Source organism: Ranitomeya variabilis, chromosome 1, assembly GCF_051348905.1.
Source record: "Ranitomeya variabilis isolate aRanVar5 chromosome 1, aRanVar5.hap1, whole genome shotgun sequence".
In the NCBI taxonomy this organism is placed as follows: Eukaryota; Metazoa; Chordata; class Amphibia; order Anura; family Dendrobatidae; genus Ranitomeya; species Ranitomeya variabilis.
Genome location: NC_135232.1, coordinates 245,162,516 through 245,189,196, shown reverse-complemented (window position 1 = coordinate 245,189,196; position 26,681 = coordinate 245,162,516). Strand labels below are relative to the sequence as shown.

General features: G+C 41.9%; 1 protein-coding gene across 2 annotated transcripts in view; it reads right to left on the bottom strand.

Annotated features, from left to right (window-relative positions):
* ADGRD1 (adhesion G protein-coupled receptor D1) overlaps positions 1-26,681 on the bottom strand; it is a 1,174,499-nt gene that overhangs the window by 15,018 nt on the left and 1,132,800 nt on the right. For both annotated transcript variants that reach the window (XM_077293307.1, XM_077293306.1), the window contains one exon: positions 5,587-5,713. In XM_077293307.1, the coding sequence (XP_077149422.1) occupies positions 5,587-5,713 (127 nt within the window). The remainder of the gene's footprint in view (positions 1-5,586; positions 5,714-26,681) is intronic.

Below are 26,681 nucleotides of genomic sequence, written 5' to 3'. Positions count from 1 at the left end.
GTCCGCCAAGCGTCTGAATCCTAGACAGGCTCGTTGGTCGTTGTTTTTCTCCCATTTTGACTTTGTGGTCTCATACCTGCCTGGTTCGAAGAACGTGAAGGCTGATGCGCTTTCTAGGAGTTTTGTGCCTGACTCTCCGGGAGTCTCAGAACCGGCTGGTATTCTCAGAGAGGGAGTGATTTTGTCTGCCATTTCCCCAAATTTGCGACTAGTGCTGCAGAAATTTCAGGCTGATAGACCTGATCGTTGCTCACCAGAGAGACTGTTTGTCCCTGATAGATGGACCAGCAGAGTTATTTCTGAGGTTCATTCTTCGGTGTTGGCGGGGCATCCTGGGATTTTTGGTACCAGAGATTTGGTGGCTAGGTCCTTTTGGTGGCCTTCCTTGTCGCGGGATGTGCGTTCCTTTGTGCAGTCCTGTGGGATTTGTGCTCGGGCTAAGCCTTGCTGTTCTCGTGCCAGCGGGTTGCTTTTGCCCTTGCCTATCCCGAAGAGGCCTTGGACGCACATTTCCATGGATTTCATTTCGGATCTTCCAGTATCTCAGAAGATGTCTGTCATCTGGGTGGTGTGTGATCGTTTTTCTAAAATGGTCCATTTGGTGCCCTTGCCTAAGTTGCCTTCCTCCTCCGATTTGGTTCCTTTGTTCTTTCAGAATGTGGTTTGTTTGCACGGCATCCCTGAGAATATTGTGTCTGACAGAGGATCCCAGTTTGTGTCCAGATTCTGGCGATCCTTTTATGCTAAGATGGGCATTGACTTGTCGTTCTCATCGGCTTTTCATCCTCAGACTAATGGCCAAACCGAGCGAACTAATCAGACGTTGGAAACTTATTTAAGATGTTTTGTTTCTGCTGATCAGGATGATTGGGTGACCTTTTTGCCACTGGCCGAGTTTGCCCTTAATAATAGGGCTAGTTCTGCCACTTTGGTTTCGCCCTTTTTCTGCAATTTTGGTTTTCATCCTCGTTTTTCCTTGGGTCAGGTTGAACCTTCTGACTGTCCTGGGGTTGATTCTGTGGTGGATAGGTTGCAGCGGATTTGGAACCATGTGGTGGACAATTTGAAATTGTCACAGGAGAAGGCTCAGCGTTTTGCCAACCGCCGCCGCGGTGTGGGTCCCCGACTTCGTGTTGGGGATTTGGTTTGGTTGTCTTCTCGGCATGTTCCTTTGAAGGTCTCCTCTCCTAAGTTCAAGCCTTGCTTTATCGGTCCTTATAAGATTTTGGAAATCCTTAACCCGGTGTCTTTTCGTTTGGACCTTCCAGCGTCATTTGCAATTCATAATGTGTTCCATAGGTCCTTGTTGTGGCGGTACGTGGTGCCTGTGGTTCCTGCTGTTGAGCCTCCTGCCCCGGTTTCGGTTGAGGGCGAGTTGGAGTACGTAGTGGAGAAGATCTTGGATTCTCGTATCTCTAGACGTAGACTTCAGTATTTGGTTAAGTGGAAGGGCTATGGTCAGGAGGATAATTCCTGGGTTGTCGCCTCTGATGTTCCAGTGGCTGATTTGGTTTATGCCTTTCACGCTGCTCATCCTGATCGCCCTGGGGGTCTTGGTGAGGGTTCGGTGACCCCTCCTCAAGGGGGGGGGTACTGTTGTGAACTGTGTTACACATACACACACACATTCAGCTTTATATATTAGATGAGGACATCAGTTATGAATATACCCACTAATTATAACTAGTGTTGAGCATTCCGATACCACAAGTATCGGGTATCGGACGATATTTGCTGTATCGGAATTCCGATACCGAGTTCCGATATTTTGTGATATCGGAAATCGGAATCGGAAGTTCCCAGTGAATGGTTCCCAGGGTCTGGAGGAGAGGAGACTCTCCTTCAGGCCCTGGGATCCATATTCATGTAAAAAATAAAGAATTAAAATAAAAAATATGGATATACTCACCTGTTGTGAACTGTGTTTCTGGGCTCCCTCTTGTGGTCACTAATGGTATTGTATGAGTCATGTCTTCTGCAGGCCTGGGCTTCAGCTGTTTCATTAAGCTGTGGGTGTTCCCTATTTAGTCCTCCTTAGGACTCAGTCTCTTGCCTGGTATCGATGTATTCAGTCCAATTTGGTCTCCTCCTGATTCCTTGCCATCTGTCTTATGCAAGAAAAGCTAAGTCCTGTTTGCATACTTTGGATCATTTGCATTATCAGTGTTTTTTGTCCAGCTTGCTCAAAATGTGATTTTCTAGCTCGCTGGAAGCTCTAGGGTGCTGATATTCTCCCCTCACACCGTCAGTCGGTGCGGGGGTTCTTGAATATTCAGCGTGGATGTTTTTGCAGGGTTTTCTGCTGACCGCATAGTTCACTTTCTATTTTCTGCCTATCTAGATTAGTGGGCCTCACTTTGCTGAATCTAGTTCATCTCTACGTTTGTGTTTTCCTCTTGCCTCACCGTTATTATTTGTTGGGGGCTTTCTATATCTTTGGGGTTAATTTCTCTGGAGGCAAGTGAGGTCTTATTTTTCCTCTAGGGGTAGTCAGTTCTCCGGCTGGCTCGAGACGTCTAGAAACAACGTAGGCACGTTCACCGGCTACTTCTAGTTGTGTGTTAGGATCAGTTATGCGGTTAGCTCAGTTTCCACCTCCCTAGAGCAGTTCCTATGTTTTTGTAGACTTAGCCGGAATACCAGAGATCCTCTACCACTAGGATCATAACACTCACCCCTCCGGCGGCCCTTGACCTTAACGATGTAACCGGCAGCCTCCGTTCCTAAGAATGAGTGAGTGTAGGGCATGTGATAACGTTGCGGCTTGTGATTGGTCGCGTGAGCGGTCACATGAGCGGTCATGCGACCAATCACAAGCCGCGACATCATCGAAGGTCCTAAACTCCTCATTCTTAGGAACGGAGGCTCCCGGTTACATCGGTAAGGTCCAGGGGCCGCCGGAGGGGTGAGTATATCCATATTTTTTATTTTAATTCTTTATTTTTTACATGAATATGGATCCCAGGGCCTGAAGGAGAGTTTTCTCTCCTTCAGACCCTGGGAACCATCCAGGATAGCTTCCGATACTTGTGTCCCATTGACTTGTATTGGTATCGGGTATCGGAATCGTCGATATCCGATATTTTTCGGATATCGGCCGATACTATCCAATACCGATACTTTCAAGTATCGGAAGGTATCGCTCAACACCAATTATAACTCTAAATTGCCAAAGAGGGGGGCAAATAGAATTAAAAGAACTAAGGAGTGTGCTTTTCAGCCACATTATTTGGCCCTTTGTGGCTACTTAATATATGCAGTTATACTCAGTAGTATAGCAAGGCTTGGCCATCACACTAAATGATTGATTTTTTATAATTGTTAATTAGCATATAACATGATTTAATATTGCACAAAATTGCAGCAATCATCCAAACACCCATCCTAAAATGATTCTCCAGAACTGGAAGAACTCCGAGTGGTAGACAATATCATTAGGCCTCAATATTTTGAAATAATACATAACATTGATTTAGCCACAATAATGATAAAGGCAATAACAAACCTTATGTCTGATAAGGATTGTAAATTTCTTCCCCAACAAACTTAGCAAACTTTGGTTTTGCATGTCACTTTTGTTTTATTCACTTTAAATATTTTTATTGGGTTTAATGGGTTTTATCAACATTGATATGGAAACAGAACATTCCAATTATGCTCAATAATAACAATAAAAAAGTTGATGGTTGTTAATATTAAATTATAATTAAACATTGGAATATAGGTATAACCAGCTTGATGAGGTATTAATGTAAGCTCTTACATGAACCAAAATATTATGTGTGTGCTAGAGGATTGTAAAGAAGAAAGGAAGGTAGAAAGAGAAAGAATGGGAAGGAAAAAAAGATGGTGGGGGAGGGGATAAAAAAATCCAAAACTTATTGAAATTTGCACTTAAGAGAAGAGTAGATCTACCACTACATTCCATTTTAAATATTGCTTGCTGACAACCAGATTACCAGATTATTCCCCTCACTGAATAATATCCAACATGTCCACTAGTGTTGAGCGATACCGTCCGATACTTGAAAGTATCGGTATCAGATAGTATCGGCCGATACTCGAAAAGTATCGGATATCGCCGATACCGATACCCGATACCAATACAAGTCAATGGGACACCAAGTATCGGAAGGTATCCTGATGGTTCCCAGGGTCTGAAGGAGAGGAAACTCTCCTTCAGGCCCTGGGATCCATATTACTGTGTAAAATAAAGAATTAAAATAAAAAATATTGATATACTCACCTCTCCGGAGGCCCCTGGACATCACCGCTGGTAACCGGCAGCCTTCTTTGCTTAAAATGAGCGCGTTTAGGGCCTTCCATGGCGTCACGGCTTCTGATTGGTTGCGTGCCGCTCATGTGACCGCCACGCGACCAATCACAAGCCGTGATGTCATTCTCAGGTCTTAAATTCCGAATTCTAGGAATTTAGGACCTGAGAATTACGTCACGACTTGTGATTGGATGCGTGGCGGTCACATGAGCGGCACGCGACCAATCAGAAGCCGTGATGTCATGGAAGGTGCTGAACGCGCTCATTTTAAGCAAAGCAGGCTGCCGGTTACCAGCGGTGATGTCCAGGGGCCTCCGGAGAGGTGAGTATATCAATATTTTCTATTTTAATTCTTTATTTTTTACATGGATATGGATCCCAGGGCCTGAAGGAGAGTTTCCTCTCCTTCAGACCCTGGGAACCATACACTGGGAACTTCCGATTCCGATTCCCGATACCACAAAAGTATCGGATCTCGGTATCGGAATTCCGATACCGCAAGTATCGGCCGATACCCGATACTTGCGGTATCGGAATGCTCAACACTAATGTCCACTGGCAATTAAATGCTTCGAGGTGATTGTAAAATGTTTTCTATTTTCATAATATTGTTAACCTTTTCCACTCATTCATTTACCCAAATGGGAGTTTTTGGGAATTTTCAGTGACATGAAGTAACTGACTTAACAGCTGTTAGAAAGTGCCGAAGGATATCTTTCTTTATGCATGTCACTTTTTAAAAGGATACATTTTCAATGTAAGGATATGTTCATATTGCATCTTTTTCCAGTGGTCAAAAACATCCATGTTCCAAGCAGAAGGGGAGGCATGTTTTGGGCCTTTTTTTCTGCCAGAATTTTTTGAACATTGTTTCATCAGCACTTCCATAGACTTCTGTTATAGAGTATTGAGCATGTTCCTAGCGGAAAATAACCAAAGACTAACTGTACATGTTACTTACTTTAAATGATCAGAGTCTTTTGAAAGCTTGAAGCACTGGAAATAAGCTCGAAAGCATGACCATATGAACAGCAATTTGTTATCATATAGAAATGAATAGGTCCATTCTTTTGAGTGTTTTGTAAGGGCATTTTGCAGTGTTTTCCCGCACAAAAAATGTTGGAAAAAAAACTCAGTGTGAACATACCCTAATAATGAAAAATCCTTCCTCAAATTGTTGCCATAAAATTGGTTTACTTTTCCGTTCTCAGTTTGTCGCTCAAAATAATGGGAAGATAGAAAGTTCTCTTGTTACATGCACAATTTAAGTTGACACCTTTTTGATATGAAAAAAAATCTTCAAACCTTACTTGCAATGAGTTAAAGATGGCAAACATGTATTGAAACACTATTGAATGTTCATTAACTGCGAGGACTCCAAAAATCCAAGAGCTTCCAAGGATTGGTAAGAGCACTGCCACGGCTTTAGCTGTTAATCTGAAAAAAAGAAAGCAAAAAAGTCAAAAATATATATAGTGAAGCAGCAGCATGCACATAATATATAACCAGAGTGGTTAGATGTAATTAGTATTAAAATGTAATCTCCTGGACTTGTATTACTAATTCTATACAACCCTTTAGTGGTTTTTTTATGTACTTCTCCTAATTTAATTTAATTAGTTTATTAGCTTTATCTACTAAAAAGATAAGACGAACTTGTATATATTCTAGTTGGCCTAATTGCCTTTTAGTATATTATATTAGATCTGCGTCAGACATGGCAGCCATTGGCTACATCCGATATATGCTTGTATATTTGTAGGCGTTGTATGTAAAAGTGAATCTGTTGGGCTGCTCTAGACGGTGCAGACATGAAAATGCATTGCGCAAAAATCTGCAACTTTTCTACCCTAATTCTCTGGCTAAACAGGCTTGAGGAATTGCCCCCATAGTTTTGGAAAAGGCATCAGGAAAAGTGTCAGCTTGACTAATAGGTGTCTACTAATTTTGTGAGCAGAATATCTGCTTTTAAGCTAAGTTGGGCAGGGAGAAACCTGAGGAAAACTGACCAGTGGACACTTTTCTCCATGGGTCATTCTTTTTTAAAACTATGTCTTCTCTAATACGCTTCAGCATTTCAGAATACGATTTATGTTTTAATGTGTGTCTTTTGATATATCATAATGCCCATAGTTAGGACAGCATGAATCAGTAGACAGATTAATTTAATGAATACTGATTATAATGTTCATCCCTATAAAAAAAATTCATGCTAAATATTAATTGAGTTAATTTGTTTATACTTAAAAATATTTGGTACACATAAGAAAGGGTCCCATGATGGCACTGAACAAAATCTTATTGAACTTATAAGAGTGGTTGTCGCTATTATTTATTATATCAAACACCAGACAGCCTAAAGAGCCATATCAAATGAGACTGGGGGAAAACAAAACAGTAAAACACATGGAAACATTACAAAGAAGATGACAGTGACACCAAATCAATACGGTAGAGCAGTTGAAAACATGCCACTGGCTGTGTCTTCCTGAATGATTGCGTTCATTCACTTCCTGACATTTATGGCCAAAAGGCACCCCCGATGTGGGGCCAACACTACATCATCTCGAAGACTTCTTTAGATAGAATTCAGCATGTGTTAATATGGTTTGTTTAAAACTTTTTTCTCTCAGCAGGTTTATGTACCACTTTTCTAATATGTGGAATACTATCAGAAACTCTCATTTTTGAAATTTCAAGGTGAAATTGGAATGAGCTGAGCTGTGCTGAAACAAATGAGAATGCTGAAAAGTTTTACATAAGAAAACTGGTTAAAACATAGTAACTCAGTATTCTTTTAAACTAAATTTTGAGTTAAAGTGATCCTGGAGATCACTACAAAAAATCACAATAAATGCATAGTTACCTAGTGCCCTTCTCTTTTATCCATTAATTCCCTATACCCTCTTCATTTCATTTGCCCTCTTCCTTTCTGCAAGGTGGGTTCCAGCTTTTCAGTTAATATCTTTCAGAATATACAAAACTGGGTCTAGCTGAGCTCTATTCTGGCTCTGTATTGTGAAATCTTGGGACAGATTGAATACAAAGGCACTCCATGGTCAGCAGCACAAACAGCATATCTAAGTCCCGAACTAAAAATAATGATGATATCCTATTTTTTTTCTGTGATATTGCTGATTAGATGCTTTATAGCTCATCTCCATTAGGCCAGAGGTGTGTTCTGTGACTGCAACTTAACTACAGTGACTATGGAGAATCTCAGGTAGTCTGTGACACACCTCTTGTTTCATTATTGGACAATCCTGATGCGCTTTCTCCTCTTCAATACCTCTAATTGGCTGTTGTAAATTAACAGATTTTATTAAATGCTTTTCAGGAAGTCATTGTGTGGAGAGCTAATAACAGATGTGTTGAACATGTCAAAGGGATATATTTCCAAGATATTAAAAATAAGTGTTATTTTAAAATACCTGGGTGGTCTGCATCTATCCTTTTTATTCCATTGAAATTCTTGCTTGATATAGCGAATCCTTATAGAAGTAACCGGCATTACATTGGCCAATGATGCATAACCTTATTAATGTAGGAAAACCCAAGAGTCTACCCTATTTGCTTAGTAAAAGTCATTATAATACAATGCTTATAAACAGTGCCACTATTCCAATAATTTAGGTCTGCTGTGCCAAAGGGTTTTATCAGATGAAAATATGAAAATGTATTAATCTGTAAGGTTGGTCTCAGAAGCTTTAGACACTCGGCTGGCCATTTTTTAACAGCATAAATGACTAACTTGGCTATCATCGCATTTATATGATGAAATTGGTTTTGATCATATGATTATATCCAGTAACTGCTTCACTTTTTCTGTGCACGTGTAGAATTATTCCATCACATGCTCAGGTACAGGAGGCTTTTGCCTGCTTCAGCTCAAGCCCTGCACCTGCACAGAGAAACAGAAAGTAGAGGAGCTGGGCATGTGGTAAAATATAACAGTTACTTCATAAGAAAGCAATAATGGCCATGTCCATAGTTTACGAGAGCAAAAGAAGGGTAAGTGGCTGTCTTACTTGTCACAGTAGGAATGAAATATGTAAATACTTACGCTTTTCCCAGCCCAATTTAACAGTTCATGCATTTACCAATTTCTGTCTATAAGATGAACACTCCCTTTAATGGTGTAGCATGTCACAGATAATAATTTAATGTCTGTTATGAAATGTGAGTGGAGATTTGTACTCAGATCCTGATTTTCAACAGTTAGAATTGAACTAAGGAGATAAAGACAGCATATTAAATTACCCTTTTTATTTATCTCTGCCACATTTCAGCTTCTGTGAGCCTTTCACAAGCATTGGTTTAAATGAGTTATCTGGGACTTTGGTTATTTTCTGCTGTGGGACTTAGAAATTACACACAGGCATTTGCTAATTATTATCTGCCTTTACTGCCTGGTGCCGATCTCTGCCGGCTCAGAGCGGTCATGAATCACTGGCACTTCTGCGGCTTTCGATGGCATCACATCAACAGAACAACTCTTTTTCTCTGCTTTGCTCTGTTGAGGGAGCATCTCTGTTGAGGTCATGCCGATTGGCAAATGGCTCCACGCTGACTAAGTGCAGGAGCCATTTGTTAATCAACATGATCTCTACAGAACCGTCCTGTTGACAATGCACACTGGGAGAAGAAGAGCTGCTCTGTTCACATAAGGTCAAATGAAGCAGCATAATTGATGACAGGAGCGGTCTGTGATCACTCTGAGCTGGCAGAGATTGGGGCAAAGCAGAACAGACAGGTAGTTGGTAAATGGCCACAGTGAGAATGCACACATATGAATTACACTTATGCCAACATATGGTCCAGCTCAATTTGTATTCTTTCACTTTGTACAAACAAGTGTATGGCTCCCCCTTTTTGAGTTGTTTATTTTGTTCATATAGCTTTAAAAAGGGCGGGAGTCTGAACACTCTGAACCTGGTCCTGCTCTGCCTTTATCTATTTTGATGTCTGCTGACATATAGTGAGCTGAACTACAAGAATTAGGTACCATCCCGACTGGGTACACCTTGTCGTGTTGGGATGGCTTTTATGCTTTTTTTTATCAAGATAGTGTTAACTGAGTACCCTATGTTATATACAAGTGCTATTACTATTTATTCATTTACTTACTACAGGGTATTTTTCTTTTGTTTTCATCTTAGGTTCAGTTAGCATTTACTTGTCTGTAAGATCTTAGCTTCATAGCAAAAAATAAGAAAGTCCTTGATAACCTCTTCAAAGCAGTTAAAACACTACAGAGGTCAATTAGAAAGGTTTGTTTTTTATTTTAAATGCTGTCTTATTTTCATTCTGTATTTGTATTGGAACTACAGATTTAGTACGCAGAGGAGGAGCCAGTAGTCAGTACATTTAGAAAAACAATTACAGCAGATTATCTTCTTCTTAACAGTTCAAAAAGGAAAGTATTATAGTCCTATTTGTCCCATTTCAGAATAGAAATACCGTACAGTAAGTTTTACATTTTAAGACCAAATAGAAACATAATTTCCTTTGATGATACTCTCTGCGACATTAAAAGGCTATCTTTAGTGTAAGCCATCAATGTTCCATCATGGGGGGGCCTAACTCTAGCATTTCAAACATTGCTCTCACATTGTAAGAATAATCAGGGCCATGAAAGTTAAAGCTCAAAAAGCCAATGAATACAGATTTTTGGAAAAATGAGTACCGTATATACTCGTGTATAAGCCGACCCGAGTATAAGTCAAGGCACCGAATTTTGCCACAAAAAACTGGAAAAACGTATTGACTCGAGTATAAGCCGGGTATGCATTGTTGACTCATCCCCATTCTGGTATGCATGGCTCCTCATCCCCATCTTTGTCTGCATGGCTCCTCATTCCCATCCTTGTCTGTATGGCTCTTCATTCCCATCCTTGCCTGCATGGCTCCTTATTCCCATCTTTGTCTGATGGATCCTTATTCCCATCCTTGTCTGCATGGCTCCTTATTCCCATCCTTGTATACATGGCTCCTTATTCCATTCCTTGTTTGCATGGCTCCTTATTCCAATCCTTGCTGTATGGCTCCTTATTCCCATCCTTGTCTTCATGGCTCCTTATCCCTATCCTTGTATGCATGTCTCCTTATTCCCATCCTTGCATGCGTGGCTCCTTATCCACATCCTTGTATACATGATTCCTCATTGCTATCCTTGCATGCATAGCCCCATGAGAAAAGCATAAATTCTGCTTACCATCCCTGCGCGCCCTTGCAGCATCTCGTTCCGGTGCCAGCAGCTAAAGCCGCCGAGCGATCACGTGTCCCCGCTCATTAAGGGAATGAATATTCACCTCTCTTCATGCCTATGGGAGTGGAGCGAGGTGAATATTCATTACCTTAATGAGCAGACACCTGTGATAGCCCGGCAGCTGCTGGAAGCCGGCAGCTGTGGCAATAACTGTGCGTGCTATAAAAGAAAAGAGTCCGCTGCTCCGACTTGTGTATATGCTGAGGGGGGCATTTTCAGCACAAAAAAATGTGCTGAAAAACCCAGCTTATACACGAGTATATACGGTATATACAGTACTTCTAAGAAAAAATAAATCTTTCTTTGAACTCTTATGAGAAAGTACTAGGATGAACTCTAAAGTATACCCTATCAACAATTTGCCTTTTTTTCTACCAAACTGGTTGCATTTTTCAAGTATGGTAAAGCATCAAGTAAAAGCTCAGCACTAACTCATTATTGGAGAAAAATTACTCCAGTTTATCTTTATTTAAAATCCTACAGAGAACACAATGATTATTGAAGATCATTAACCCCTTTCTGCCATTAGATGTACTATCCCATTGAGGTGACCTGGGACTTAATTCCCAGGGGCGGGATAGTGCGACATAGGCGATCGGCCGCGCTCACGAGGCTGATTATTACAGCTGACATCCAGCATTATGTGACAGGAGCGGTCACGGACCGCTCCTGGCACATTAACCCCCGGAACACTGCGATTAAACATGATTGCAGTGTTCCGGCGGCATAGGGAAGCATTGCGCAGGGAGCGGGCTCCCCGCGTGCTTCCCTGAGAGCCTCGGAACACGCGTTGTTTCGAGCATCTCTGCTGTCCTCCTCCCTGCAGGCCCCGGATCCAAGATGGCCACGAGGGGCCTTCCGGGTCCTGCAGCACTGCCTGTCAGATCGCTGATTTGAAACAGTGCTGTGTAAAGTGTCAGATCAGTGATCTGACACTATACCATGATGTCCCACCCTGGGACAAAGTAAAAAAGTAAAAAATATATATATTTACATGTGTAAAAAAATTCTTAAATTAAAAAAATATATATATTGTTCCAATAAATATGTTTCTTTATGTAAATAAATAAAAAAAACAATAAAAGTACACTTATTTAGTATTGCTGTGTCCGTAACGACTCATCCTATAAAATTGTCCAACTAGTTAATCTCTTCAGTGAACACTGTAACAAAAAATAATAAAAAACGAGGCAAAAAACAATGCTTTAACATCATACCGCTGAACAAAAAGTTGAATAACACGCGATCAAAAAGACAGATATAAACATGGTACAACTGAAAACGTCATCTTGTCTCGCAAAAAGAAAGCCGCCATACAGCATCATCAGCAAAGAAATGAAAAAGTTATAGCCCTCATAATAAAGCAATGCAAAAATAATTATTTTTTCTATAAAATAGTTTTTAGTGTATAAAAGCGCCAAAACATAAAACATGATATAAATGAGGTATCGCTGTAATCGTACTGACCCGAAGAATAAAACTGCTTTATCAATTTTACCAAATGCAGAACTGTATAAATGCTCCCCCCAAAAGAAATTCACGAATTGCTGTTTTTGTTCATTCTGCCTAACAAAAATTGGAATAAAAAGCGATCAAAAAATGTCATGTGCCCGAAAATGGTACCAATAAAAACATCAACTCGTCCAGCAAAAAACAAAACCTCACATGACTCTGTGGACCAAAATATGGAAAAATTATAGCTCTCAGAATGTGGTAACACAAAAAATATTTTTTGCAATAAAAAGCATCTTTTAGTGTGTGACAGCTGCCAAACATAAAAACTCGCTATAAAAACCCGCTATAAATAGTAAATCAAACCCTCCTTTATCACCGCCTTATTTAGGGAAAAATAATAAAATAAAAAAAACATTTATTTTCATTTTCCCATTAGGGTTTGGGTTAGGGTTGGGGCTAAAGTTAGGGTTAGGGTTGGAGCTAAAGTTAGGGTTGGGGCTAGAGTTGGGGTTAAGGTTTGGATTACGTTTACAGTTGGGTTAGGGTGTGTCAGGGTTAGGAGTATGGTTAGTGTTGGGATTAGGGTTAGGGGTGTGTTGGGGTTGGGATTAGGGTTAGGGTTGTGTTCGTATTAGGGGTGTGGTTAGGGTTGGGATTAGGGAAGGGGTGCGTTGGGGTTAGGGGTGTGTTGGGATTGGGATTGGGGTTAGGGGTGTGTTCGGGTAAGGGGTGTCGTGGGGTTAGGGGTGTGGTTAGGGTTGGGATTTGGGTTAGGGGTGTGCTGGGGTTAGGGTTGGAGTTAGAATTGGGAGGTTTCCACTGTTTAGGCACACCAGGGGCTCTGCAAATGCAACATTATGTCCGATCTCAATTCCATCCAATTGTGTGTTGAAAAAGTAAAACTGTGCTCCATCCCTTCCGAGCTCTGCCGTGCACCCAAACAGTGGTTTACCCCCCCATATGGGATATCAGCGTACTCAGGACAAATTAGAAAACAACTTTTGGGGTCCAATTTCTCCTGTTACCCTTGGAAAAATACATAACTGGGGGGATAAAAAATCTTTTTTGTGGAAAAAAAAGATTTTTTATTCTCACTGTTCAAAATTCTCACAACACATTTAGAAAAGTTCCTTGGGGGTCTAGTTTCCAATATGGGGTCACTTGTGGGGGGATTTCTACTGTTTAGGTACATCAGGGGCTCTGCAAACACAATGTGATGCCCGCTGACCATTCCATCAAAGTTCTGCTACTCCCAAACAGTAGTTTTCTCCCATGTATGGGGTATCAGTGTACTCGGGACAAATTGAACAGCAACTTTTGGGGTCCAATTTTTCATGCTACTCTTGGGAAAATACAAAACTGGGGGATAAAAAAATCATTTTTGTGGAAAAAAAATTATTTTTATTTTCACGGCTCAGCGTTATAAACTTTAATGAAACACTTGGGGGTTCAAAGTTCTCAGAACACATCTAGATAAGTTCCTTGGGGGATCTAGTTTCCAATATGGGGTCACCTGTGGGGGGTTTCTACTGGTACATCACGGGCTCTGCAAACAGAACGTGACGCCCGCAGACCATTCTATCAAATTCTGCATTCCAAAACACCACTTCTTCCCTTCTGAGCTCTGCCATGCGCCCAAACAGTAGTTTTCTCCCACATATGGGGTATCATCATTCTCAGGACAAATTTCGCAACAACTTTTGGGGTCCAATTTCTCCAGATACCCTTGGGAAAATACAAAATTTGGTGCCAAAGGATCATTTTTGTGGAAATAAAATGATTTTTTTAATTTTCTACATTATAAACTTCTGTGAAGCACTTGGGGGTTCAAAGTGCTCACCGCACATCTAGATAAGTTCCTTAGGGGGTATGCTTTCCAAAATGGGGTCACTTTTGGGGGTTTCCACTGTTTAGGCACATCAGGGGCTCTCCAAATGAGACATGGTGTCCTATCTCAATTCCAGCCAATTTTGCATTGAAAAATCAAATGGCGCTCCTTCCCTTCTGAGCTCTGCCATGCGCCCAAACAGTGGTTTACCCCCACATATGGGATATCAGCATGCTCAGTACAAATTGCACAACAACTTTTGTGGTCCAATTTCTCCTGTTACCCTTGGGAAAATAAAAAATTGGGGGTGAAAAATCATTTTTGTGAAAAAAATAAGATTTTTTATTTTTACAGCTCTACATTATAAACTTCTGTGAAGCACTTGGGGGTTCAAAGTGCTCACCACTTATCTAGACCCCTCAAAGTGATTTCAAATGTGATGTGGTCCCTAAAAAATACGGTGTTGTAAAAATGAGAAATTGCTGGTCAATTTTAACCCTTATAACTCCCTAACAAAAAAAATGTTGGTTCCAAAATTGTGCTGATGTAAAGAAGACATATAGGAAATGTTGCTTATTAAGTATTTTGTGTGACATATCTCTGTGATTTAAGGGCATGAAAATTGCAAAACTTTCAAAATTTTCACCAAATTCCAATTTTTTTCACAAGTAAACGCAAGTAATGTCAAGGAAATTTTACCACTAACATGAAGTACAATATGTCATGAGAAAACATTGTCAGAATCAACCGGGATCCATGCTAGTGTTCCAGAGTTATAACCTCATAAAGGGACAGTTGTCAGAATTGTAAAAATTGGCCCGGTCATTAACATGAAAACCACCCTTGGGCGTTAAGGGGTTAACAAGAATGACACCTTTTCATTTTTGACATTTATTATCAAGGTGAAGCTCAATGTCTTGTCATTCGGTGTGAGATTATAACAAAGAAGTCTTGCCATTGTTTTTTTTACCCCAAAAATCATGAAAAAAATGTTCTTATTGACTTTCTCAGTCCAGCCTGACTTTGCTGAACCTGCCTTTCTTGTGAAAAAATATTGTGCAGACTACACATTTCAACTAAAGGCAATATACAAATTGCCTCTTCAGAGAGAAAGAAGACTGTTGGAAGCAGCAATCATTTAAGTCCCTATTGACCCATTAACCCCTTCACCCCAAAGCCTGTTTTCACCTAAGTGACAGGGCCAATTTTTACAATTCTGACCACTGTCACTTTATGAGGTCATAACTCTGAAACGCTTCAACGGATCCTGGTGATTCTGACAATGTTTTCTCGTGACATATTGTACTTTATGATAGTTTTTTCAATATGACTTGCATTTATTTGTGAAAAAAACTGAAATTTGTCGAAAATTATGAAAATTTAGCAATTTTTAAATTTTTCGGTTTTATGCCCTTAAATTAGAGAGTTATATCACATAATATAGTTAATAAACAACATTTCCCACATAGAAATAAAAACACACCGGCGCTCCCAGAAGGATAAACTAGAAAGCTGCAGGTGCCTAGACAGCTACTGTGCTGACTCTGTCAAGTGACCAAAGAGAATAATTAATAAATAAGGACACCGCGCTAACTAGATGAAGTAGTACAGAGGAATAAAAAGTGAACGTCTAACTAGACAAGACGTGCACCACAATAGGAGTATAAACAATATAGGCAATATAGGCAACCAATAACCAATACAAGAAAGAGCAGAGCAGGTGCCTATTAAAGCCGAGATTTCACATCAAAGTGAGTGGCAAGTAAAAGTAAAAAAAGCACACTTACTGAATGATAGTAAAACTGCTTGTGAAGGTGCTAGCGTGCTCCCAGTGAAGGCTGTAGCCGTCCAGATGGGTATGGGAACAGAAACACCAGCGGCCCAAGTAGATAGTATTACGATGTCCAAAGTGGAAGCGTGGGGCGGTACAAACACCTGGTGGTATGGGGAGCGTCCTCCCTGGTGAGTGTATGCCCGCTGCGCACGACAAGAGCGCCGCTTGACCGGCACATGTGGACCGGAAAAAAGCCGCTGCACAGAGCGGTGAAAGGAGGGGACGTGATTTGGGTGACGTCACCAAAACAAAAAGCAAAGGACGGATGCCGCACAGGACCACAATTGCCTACGCGTTTCGAAGGTCTCTGGACCTTCTTCGTCAGGGCTACGAAGAAGGTCCGGAGACCTTCGAAACGCGTACCGCCCCACGCTTCCACTTTGGACATCGTAATACTATCTACTTGGGCCGCTGGTGTTTCTGTTCCCATACCATACAAATGCAGTGCCGGCAACGCAGTACTAGTACGGCGCATGTCGCGAAAGGGTTAATGAGTCTTGCAATATGACTTTGGATAAAAGCCAAATCAGAATCTCAGTTTGCAAACACGGTATTTCAGGGTATTGCCCCTGGTCTGTGCAAAGTATGAGAACTGATTTGGCTAGGTGAGAGGCTCTGGGCTGGGGTCTAAGGGGTAACGTTTCTCGTTGTGGAGAGTGACATATCAGCTCTGGCATGCTAATGTAAAGAGCTTATTTGTTGTGCCCTCCAAAACACTGTGTCTGCAAATTGAGATTCCGATTTGGCTTTTTTTTAAAGTCCTATTGCAAGGCTCGTTAATGGGTCAATAGTGAGGTGCAGGATGGCTGTTTACAATAGGTGGCGCTATAGAGTTCAAGTCCTCTTCCTCTCTAAAGGCATAAGGAGAAACATACCCTTAAAATGAAGGAAAGTAATTTTTCCAGTCCAGATTCTTTTAAACTATACAAATGTGTGGCATAGAAAAATCCATCACATATAGAGCTTATAGGGTTCATCATAAACTCTATTTTCCCTATAATATTAAAGTTCATTGCATTCCACAGTACATTAGAAGACACATATGAGTCTCACCAGAGTACATCAGTTCAATTCAAACCTTGAGATTAACTCTGTGTGTCCTGATCTTACCCCAGGAAGCATAGCTTCATACTGCAGAGAGAAATAAACACAATTCCATTGACAAGCAGAGAAAAATATAAAGAAGAGGTTCTTGTGATATGCTTATCTCCCTTTGGGGTTTTAAACAAAGCATCCAATTGCAGCGGAGGCTTCCAGCAAACTCTCGCCTGTTGCTATATTTCTCTTTGGCAGAGGTAGCATATTATTAGCACAAGAGAAAAATGACCTGAGCTATTTATTAAGACATTCATTTTTTTCCTTGCATCAGCTTCCATTATTCATTCTATTATCAAAGCAAAAAGAAAGTAAATAAAGCAAGAAAAGAAACATCAGTGTATTACAAAGGAGAAAGTTTATAATACCATAAAGCAAACAGCCTTGTTAAGTCAATACTTCCAGCTATTTCTACTTTCCAATTTCTGTCTCTCTCCAGACTATCTGTCAGTCCCAAGAAGCTAGGGAAGATTGATCATGCTGTATGAAATTAGCTCAAGCTGACATTACTTCTAGAAAGCAAATGGTATCACATCTCAAAACTATCCTGCAAGTTACATTTCAGATTCAGTGATGATATGGGTACGCTAAAAATGTACAATATGTCTGACCTCAAGCACAGAACATCTAGGAGTTTTCGACAAGACGCACCAGTGAAAATTCTTCCATAGAACTGCCATGTATTTCAAATTTTAGAGGAGCAAAAAAGTGACAGGAGCCATGTAGCAAGCAGTTATCTACAAAAATTGCACTCAAAATTAACGCTCCACGCTTTCCAACTAAGTCTGGGCCACGTTTTCCTAAAACATCATCACTTTGCCTAGACTGCACCTGGAATGCCAGTTTTCATACCTAATTACAAACATTATGATAGTCGTACATGTGATATACCATATATGTACTATCCAATTATGACCCGAGTGATGATCTATGATTCATTTACAGTTTCTTTCACTAGATGGCCGCATCAGACAAACGGCTGTGCCCACTAGACAGGGCTCGATACAATACATTTGTATTAAGCAAAACCATGCCCACTACAAGGGTTCAGCCTGGGAGAATTTATGCCCACCGCTAACCCTAATTGCATACCTACTAAGTATAGCTAATTTAATAAATTGATTTTTTTTTACAAAGAAAGCTAAAGTAGGAAGGACGGACTTTGGTGCTCCGGGAGAATCACAGGGGCACTGGATCAATGACAGTGGCGCTGGGATTGTCAGCTATTGAAATATTTAAATCACCTCTTTCCTTCACTGACAAGTTGATCAAACTTAACAGTTCTTATCTTATCAACACCATTGACAGGAGTGAGGAGATCTAAGCTGAGAAGTGCTTTTCTCTTGTGATTGTGATGCTTAAAGCTAAGATTTCCTTCCACTACAGAACGACTTAGTGAACAAGACCTGGGACCGGGTTTATTCGCATTCACAACCTACCTTATATGCCTAATCTGAGTTTATGTTTACCTGCATTGTGAAATAAAATTAATTTGTATTCAACACCAGAGTGTTTGATGAATTTACCTAACTAGATGTCCCAGGGGCTCACTACCCCTTCCACCGACACCTCGCCTCTACCACTGTGTGCCCGCCAATTCTCCTCCAATGCCTAGCGCTATGATTGGACATTTATTTTGTGAGTGACCAATCGCAATAAACGGGACAGCGGGACAGCGGTAATTGGTTTGGCAACAGCTCCATGATAATCTGTTGAAGTCAAGATGGAAATGCACGACAGGGTGTTGGATCGACAGAGATGACAATGATGTATATTTTTTCATAAGTCACGAAGGGGCTAGACTTCTAGACCACATTTCCATTCATATAATTGATAACATCAAACCATACAAAGGAAATTATAGCCCTTAGAAAAGACCCTACAATGGAGACAGAAAGGTAAATGGGGAATTCAATAATGACAGCCTATTCCAGTTTTGATGCTATAACAGCACTTTTCCTCCGAAACATAAAGTCCCGAGATTACAATTCTGTGCTGTGGCCAAATATAATGGCTCATCTTCCTGCTGCATCCTGACTTCTCTCATTCTTGGCTCTTCCTTGTTAATGGACAGATAGAAAGGCGGCTGAGTCAACCTCTGCCAGGACACAAATAAGTCTGACTTACCATTCCTTTCCAAATGTCACTGTGTTACTGTACAGAGTCTATAAATCTAGCTGGCTCAGAAAGCAGCCTTCCATCCTCCCTCCCCCCACACACATTGCCAGCACTGTCTGATTATTTGGGATTATTACTGACATTTCATGAGCTGGAATGAAACGAACATGAAAAATCAACACCGCTCAAAATCCTCATTATGCCATGTCTTGTAAGCCATAGGAGCTGTGTACCATTTTCTTTCAGTCATTATACCAGTTACATTGCTCTGCATTCAGCCTAGGGTTAGCTATAAATTCAAGAGCAGATGAAAGTATGTATATTAAGAAACTCTCATTGTGAAAGAAACTGTGATTTATGTAGTTAAGACCTAAAAAAACTTGTCAGAAACTTTTAACCCCCATCCCTCCTCATCACAACCACCTCAAAACAATTATCTGTGTAGATTTTTAAAGGGCTGGCTAGCAAACTTTGGCCTGAGGGGCAAACTCACAGTAGTGGCTTATGAGCAGTAGGTCCATCCTTACCATGTTTTATCTCTGCTTACTTCATACAGTAAGGGTTACAAGGTTTTAACCTGTTCATGACCTTTGACGAACATGTACATCAAAGGTTGTGTCTTTGATGCAGTCTCCCACACCAGTGTCTGACAGAGGAGTCCAACTGGATATATAGATTGGGCAGTTTATATCCAGATGGACTCAATGAGACTTTGGAATCGGTTTAATAGAAATCACATTTATTATACTCACCAGTTCATGAGAATTGCAGAGTTCTTTGAGAAGTCCTCACAATTCTCTTGAATCAGGGGTATTTCACATCCAAACAGTTTCTAGGGGATGCACCAAAATACCCAATGTAATGTTTTTTACATTAGCTGCATTTCTTACTGGTAGCGATGGGAGATTGTGGCAGTGAGACACAACGGAGGTGATCGTGCGATGCACCCCCCTTCCCGTGTTACCACCCGCAGTAGATCAATTTCATTGATCAATATGGAAAAATATTTGACACAAAAGCAATCGATCACCACAGGTAGTGATGGGAGATTGTGGCGGGTGGTAGCGATGGTGAGACACAATGGATGTGATCATGCGATGCACCTCTTTTGGTTGACCATCCATAGTAGATCTGCATTTACTATGAAAAATTTTGGTCATTAAAGCAATTGATCACCATTATTTAATATATGCCAAGAGTAGCATGTTATAAATACGAAACCGAAACTGGTCAAAATTGGAGTTTTGGGACTTAGGCTGGGTTCACATTGCGTTCTGCGCGTCCGTTAAATGGACTACGTTACACTGCGGCATAACGCGGTGTAACATAGTACGTTAACGCCGCCATTGAATGCAATGTCGGACGTATCGCTAGCGCACGCCCACAATGGGCGTTCGCTAGCGATGTTCCGTCATTGAGTGACAAACCCTGAGACGCGGGCTGCAGCGTTTCCGGGTCCGTCACCGCTAGCGCAGATAGAGCTAGCAGATGCTCCATCTGCGCTAGCGGGCATCCATACCAGCACTTGCGTTAACAGCAGCCCGTTACCGTATGTGTTGAACGGGCTGCTGTTAACGCAATGTGAACCCAGCCTTATGCATAATTATTTGAGGATACAATTTTTATTATTTAATTATAAAATACCCCATTTAAATGTGTATTAATCGTATTTAATGTGTATTAGTTCAACCAGTTGGGTAGGTTCTTTTGCAAATGCTAGTTAAATGTTATGCTATGAGATCATCAATAGAATAATATATATAACTAGCTGAAGAGCCCGGCGTTGCCTGGGCATAGTAAATATCTGAGGTTAGTTATAGCACCTCACTTCTCTTATTTTCCCATCACGCCTCTCATTTTCCCTCTCACATCTCTCATTTTCTCCCTCACACCTCTCATTTTCCCCCTCACTCCTCTTATTTTCCCCCTCACTCCTCTCATTCCCCCCTAACACTTGTCATTTCGACCTCAGATTTTCCGATCACTCCACTATTTTCCCTCACTCCTCTCATTTTGCACTCACACCTTTTCATTTTCACCTCACACCTCTCATTTTCACCTCAGTATATACATGTTTCTCATCTCCCTTATGTATAGTATACACCTGTATGTCATCTCCTCTATATAGTATATACCTGTATGTCATCTCCCCTGTATATAGTATATACCTGCTGTGTGTCATCTCCCCTATATATAGTATATACCTGTATGTAATCTCCTCCTATATATAGTATATACCTGTATGTAATCTCCTCCTGTATATAGTATATACCTGTGTGTCATCTCACCTATATATAGTATATATCTGTGTGTCATCTCCTCCTGTATATAGTATATACCTGTATGTCATCTCCTCCTATACATAGCAAAAACCTGTATGTCATCTCCTCCTGTATATACTATATACCTGTAGGTAATCTGCTCCTGTATATAGTATATACCTGTGTGTCTTCTCCTCCTGTATATAGTATATACCTGTATGTCATCTCCTCCTGTATGTAGTATGTACCTGTATGTCATCTCCTCTATATAGTATATACCTGTGTGTCATCTCTCCTGTATATAGTATATATCTGTGTGTCATCTCCTCCTGTATATAGTATATACCTGTGTGTCATCTCCCCTGTAAATAGTATATACCTGTGTGTCATCTCCTCCTGTATATAGTATATATCTGTATGTCATCTCCTCCTGTATTAGACCTCGTTCACACGTTATTTGGTCAGTATTTTTACCTCAGTATTTGTAAGCTAAATTGGCAGCCTGATAAATCAGCAGTATATATTAGCTCACACATACACATAATAGACTGGTCATGTGACTGACAGCTGCCGGATTCCTATATGGTACATTTGTTGCTCTTGTAGTTTGTCTGCTTATTAATCAGATTATTACTTTTGAAGGATAATACCAGACTTGTGTGTGTTTTAGGGCGAGTTTCGTGTGTCAAGTTGTGTGTGTTGAGTTGCATGTGGCGACATGCATGTAGCGACTTTTGTGAGATGAGTTTTGTGTGGCGACATGCGTGTAGCAACTTTTTGTGTGTCGAGTTGCATGTGACAGGTTAGTGTAGCAAGTTGTGTGCAGCAAGTTTTGCGCATGGCGAGTTTTGCGCGTGGCGAGTTTTATGTGTGGTGCCTTTTGAGTATGTGCAAGTTTTGTGTGAGGCAACTTTTGCATGTGTTGCAACTTTTGTTCATGTGGCAATTTTTCTGCGTGTGCAAGTTTTGCGTGTGGCGAGTTTTCCATGAGGTGAGTTTTGCACGTGTGGCGAGTTTTGCATGTGGAGAGTTTTGCGCGTGGCGAGTTTTGAGCGGCGACTTTTGTGTTTCGACTTTTATGTGGCGAGGTTGGTGTATATGTGGTGAAATGTGCGCTGAGGGTGGTATATGTGTTCGAGCACGTGGTAGTGTGTGGCGCATTTTGTGTGTGTGTTCATATCCCCGTGGTGGTGTGGTGATTATCCCATGTCGGGGCCCCACCTTAGCAACTGTACGGTATATACTCTTTGGCGCCCTCGCTCTCATTCTTTAAGTCCCCCTTGTTCACATCTGGCAGCTGTTAATTTGCCTCCAACACTTTTCCTTTCATTTTTTCCCCATTATGTAGATAGGGGCAAAATTGTTTGGTGAATTGGAAAGCGCGGGGTTAAAATTTCACCTCACAACATAGCTTTGACGCTCTCGGGGTCCAGACGTGTGACTGTGCAAAATTTTGTGCCTGTAGCTGCAACGCCTCCAACACTTTTCCTTTCACTTTTTCCCCATTATGTAGATAGGGGCAAAATTGTTTGGTGAATTGGAAAGCGCGGGGTTAAAATTTCACCTCACAACACAGCCTATGACGCTCTCGGGGTCCAGACGTGTGACTGTGCAAAATTTTGTGGCTGTAGCTGCGACGGTTCAGATGCCAATCCCGGACATACACACACACATACACACATACACACATTCAGCTTTATATATTAGATAATAATATAATAATTATGATTGGATCTCTTCTGTGGGAAAGAGCACCCAAAAATTCTCCCTACAGGTACGTAACTCAGTTTTTCACACAGACTTCTTACATCTGCTCCTAGTATTCACTTGGTGCGTCACTCAGCTTTCCACACAGACTTCTTACCTCTGCTCCTAGTATTAACTTGGTACATCACTCAGCTTTCCACACAGAATTCTTTCCTCTGCTCCTAGTATTCACTTGGTACGTTACTCAGCTTTCCACACCGACTTCTTTCCTCTGCTCCTAGTATTCACCTGGTATGTCACTCAACTTTCAACACAGACTTCTTACCTCTGTTCCTAGTATTCGCTTGGTACGTCACTCAGCTTTCCACACAGACTTCTTACCTCTGCTCCTAGTATTCATTTGGTACGTCACTCAGCTTTCCACACAGACGTCTTACCTCTGCTCCTAGTATTCAGTTGGTACATCTATCAACTAACCCCTGCTTTACCCCAGTGCTATTTATGACCTTGTTTACTTTGGCTTGATCATATGCATTTGGTCCTCTTAATTCTCTGACCAAGAGGAGCACAGGCCACTCCACTATGCTTCACACCTGCATGCACTTTGTAGCACATATAGTTGTCAAGACTTTAGTCTGCAGTGTGTATCATACAAGTGTGAAGATCAGAATTAATTCCAGAATTCAACCAGAAGGAAACTGAAGGTAATTGGACACAGTCACTGTAAACAATCTTTCTGTTTGCTTTCACTCTCATCCCTATAATACTCCACTTTCTACTAACCCCCTAACCCCTTCACCAAATAAGGAACTGTTCATCTCTTCTTCAATCGTCCCCATCCATCTCACCTCTTCCTCAGAACTGTTCCTGAACATACAATCCTCTGTCTGCAAACACAGACAGTCTCCTCATGTTCTCTCCTGCTCCCACCTGCTAACACTTTCTCTGTTCCTCCTCCCTGCCAGTGATATTGCTCCAGAACCTGGTTCTCCTTACCACATTCCCACAATCATTTCTACCTCCCATCCACACTCTATCACAACTTTCTGAAACCTCTCTAGCCTTATACCCAGTCCCACTAGCAGGAGCTCTAGGGAACGCTCGCTCTGTCTGCAACAAACTTTCCTACATCCATGATCTTTTCATTACTCACAAAATTTCCTTCCTCGCCCAACCCGAAACCTGGCTCACCCCCCCTGACACAGCCTCTCCTGCTGCACTCTCGTATGGTGGATTCCACCTTTCCCACACACCCCACCACAGCAGCAAGCACTGTGGAGTAGTTGGTTTTCTCCTGTCAGATAACTGCTCCTTCACCCCATTCCCACTGCCACCCTCTGTTACCCTCCCGTCCTTTGAGGTGCACTCTGTATGCCTCTGCTCCCTCTTCAACCTCCAACTGGCTGTCATTTAATGCCCCCCAAGGCAAGCCACCACCTTCTTTGACCACTTCACCACCTGGCTACTTCAGTTCCTCTCCGCTGACATCTCCACTATCATCTTGGGCGACTTCAACATCCCCATTGACACTTCCCTCTCAGCTGCCCCTCAGCTTCTATCTCTCACTTCCTCCTTTGGCCTCACTCAATGGTCTTCTGCAGCCACTCACAAAGATGGCCACACAATGGACCTCATCTTCACCCACCTCTGCTCCCTATCCAACCTCTCTAACTCACCTCTTCCTCTTTCTGATCACAACCTACTTACATTCTTTTCCCTCTCTTCTCCAGGTCCACAATCCCCACTCCACAAACTCGCACACATCTCAATCACCTCGATCTACACTCACTCTCTGAATCTCTTCTGCCTCTTACAGACATAAGTTCCTTAAACAATGCGGATGCCACTGCCACTCTATATAACACCACAATAGCTGCAGCTCTGGAATCGGTTGCCCCCTAACACATACTAACCTCACAAAATCAAAAAAATAGACAGCCCTGGCACACCAGTCTGACCAAAGAACTGAGACGGGCTTCCAGGGTTGCTGAGCGGAGATGGAAAAGATCCCACACCAACGAGGACTTCATTGCATTCAAACAGTCCCTCACCACTTTCAAGGCCACACTCACCACAGCTAAACAAACCTATTTCTCATCTTTCATATCCTCCCTGTCTCACAACCCTAAACAGCTATTCAACACCATCAATTCTCTCCTTCGTCCCTCAACACCTCCTCCCTCTCCACTCTTCTCAGGTGAAGACTTTGCCTCATTTTTCAAAAAGAAGATTGATAACATCAGAGACTGTTTTGGTCCTCAACCCCCAGAGCCCTTCCAACTGCTCAGCCCTTCACCTCCAAAAACCAACTTTTCCACCATTACAGAAGATAAACTCTCCACTCTACTCTCAAGATCACATCTCACCACCTGTGCCCTTGACCCAATCCAATCCCACTTCATCCCAAACCCTAACCCATCTCTTCAACCTATCACTAACAACTAGTGTATTCCCCTCAAGCCTTAAACATGCCTCAATCACACCTATCCTCAAAAAGCCCTCCCTTGACCCATCCCCTGCATCTATCGCCCCATATCACTTCTCCCATATGCCTCCAAACTACTGGAACAACACGTCCATCTTGAACTGTCCGCCCACCTCTCTCTTTGCTCCCTCTTCAACCGCTTACAATCTGGCTTCCGGCCACACCACTCCACTGAAACTGCCCTAACTAAGGTCCCCAATGACCTATTAACTGCCAAGGCCAAGTGACACCACTCCTCCTCCTCCTGGACCTGTCCTCTGCCTTTGACACAGTGGACCATTACTACAGACCCTCTCATCTCTTGGCATCACAGACTTGGCCCTATCTTGGATCTCGTCATACCTAACAGACCAGACATTCAGTGTCTCCCTCTCGCACACCACCTCCTCACCGCGCCCCCTATCTGTCGGAGTCCCGAAAGGTTCAGTCCTAGGGCCGCTGCTCGTCTCCATCTTCACCTTCAGCCTGGGACAGCTCATAGAATCTCAGGCTTTCAGTATCACCTCTACGCTGATGACACACAGATCTCTGGACCAGACATCACCACCCTACTAATCAGAATCCCTCAATGTCTGTCCTCTATTTCATCCTTCTTCTCCACTAGATTTCTAAAACTTAATTTGGATAAAACAGAACTCATCATCTTTCCCCCATCTCACTCAATCCCCCCAATGGACCTATCCATTAAAGTAAAAGGCTGTCCACTCTCCCCAGTCCCAGAAGCTCACTGCCTCAGGGGTTATCCTTGCCACTGATCTTTCTTTCAAACCACATATACAAGCCCTTTCCACTTCCTGCCGACTTCAACTCAAAAATATTTCACAGATCCGTACATTCCTCTACCAAGAATTTGCAAAAACCCTAGTCCATGCCCTCATAATCTCCCATCATGACTACTGCAACCTCTTGCTCTGTGGCCTCCCCTACAACACTCCCGCACCCCTCCAATATATTCTAAATTCAAAGACTCCAGTTCAAAACCCTGACCATAACATGCAAAGCTATCCACAGCCTGTCTCCACCATACATCTGTGACTAAGTCTCCCTGTACTTACCTGCATGCAACTCCCGATCCTCACAAGATCTCCTTCTCTTCTCCCCTTTTATTTCCTCTTCCCACAATCGCATACAAGATTTCTCCCATGCATCCCCCCTACTCTGGAACGCTCTACCACAACATATTAGACTCTCGCCTACCATCGAAACCTTCAAAAAGAACCTGAAGACCCACCTCTTCTGACAAGCCTACAACCTGCTGAAACCAACGCTCAACCCCTGCCTATTGTATCCTCACTTAACCCTTGTAGATTGTGAGCCCTCAAAGGCAGGATCCTCTCTCCTCCTGTACCATTAT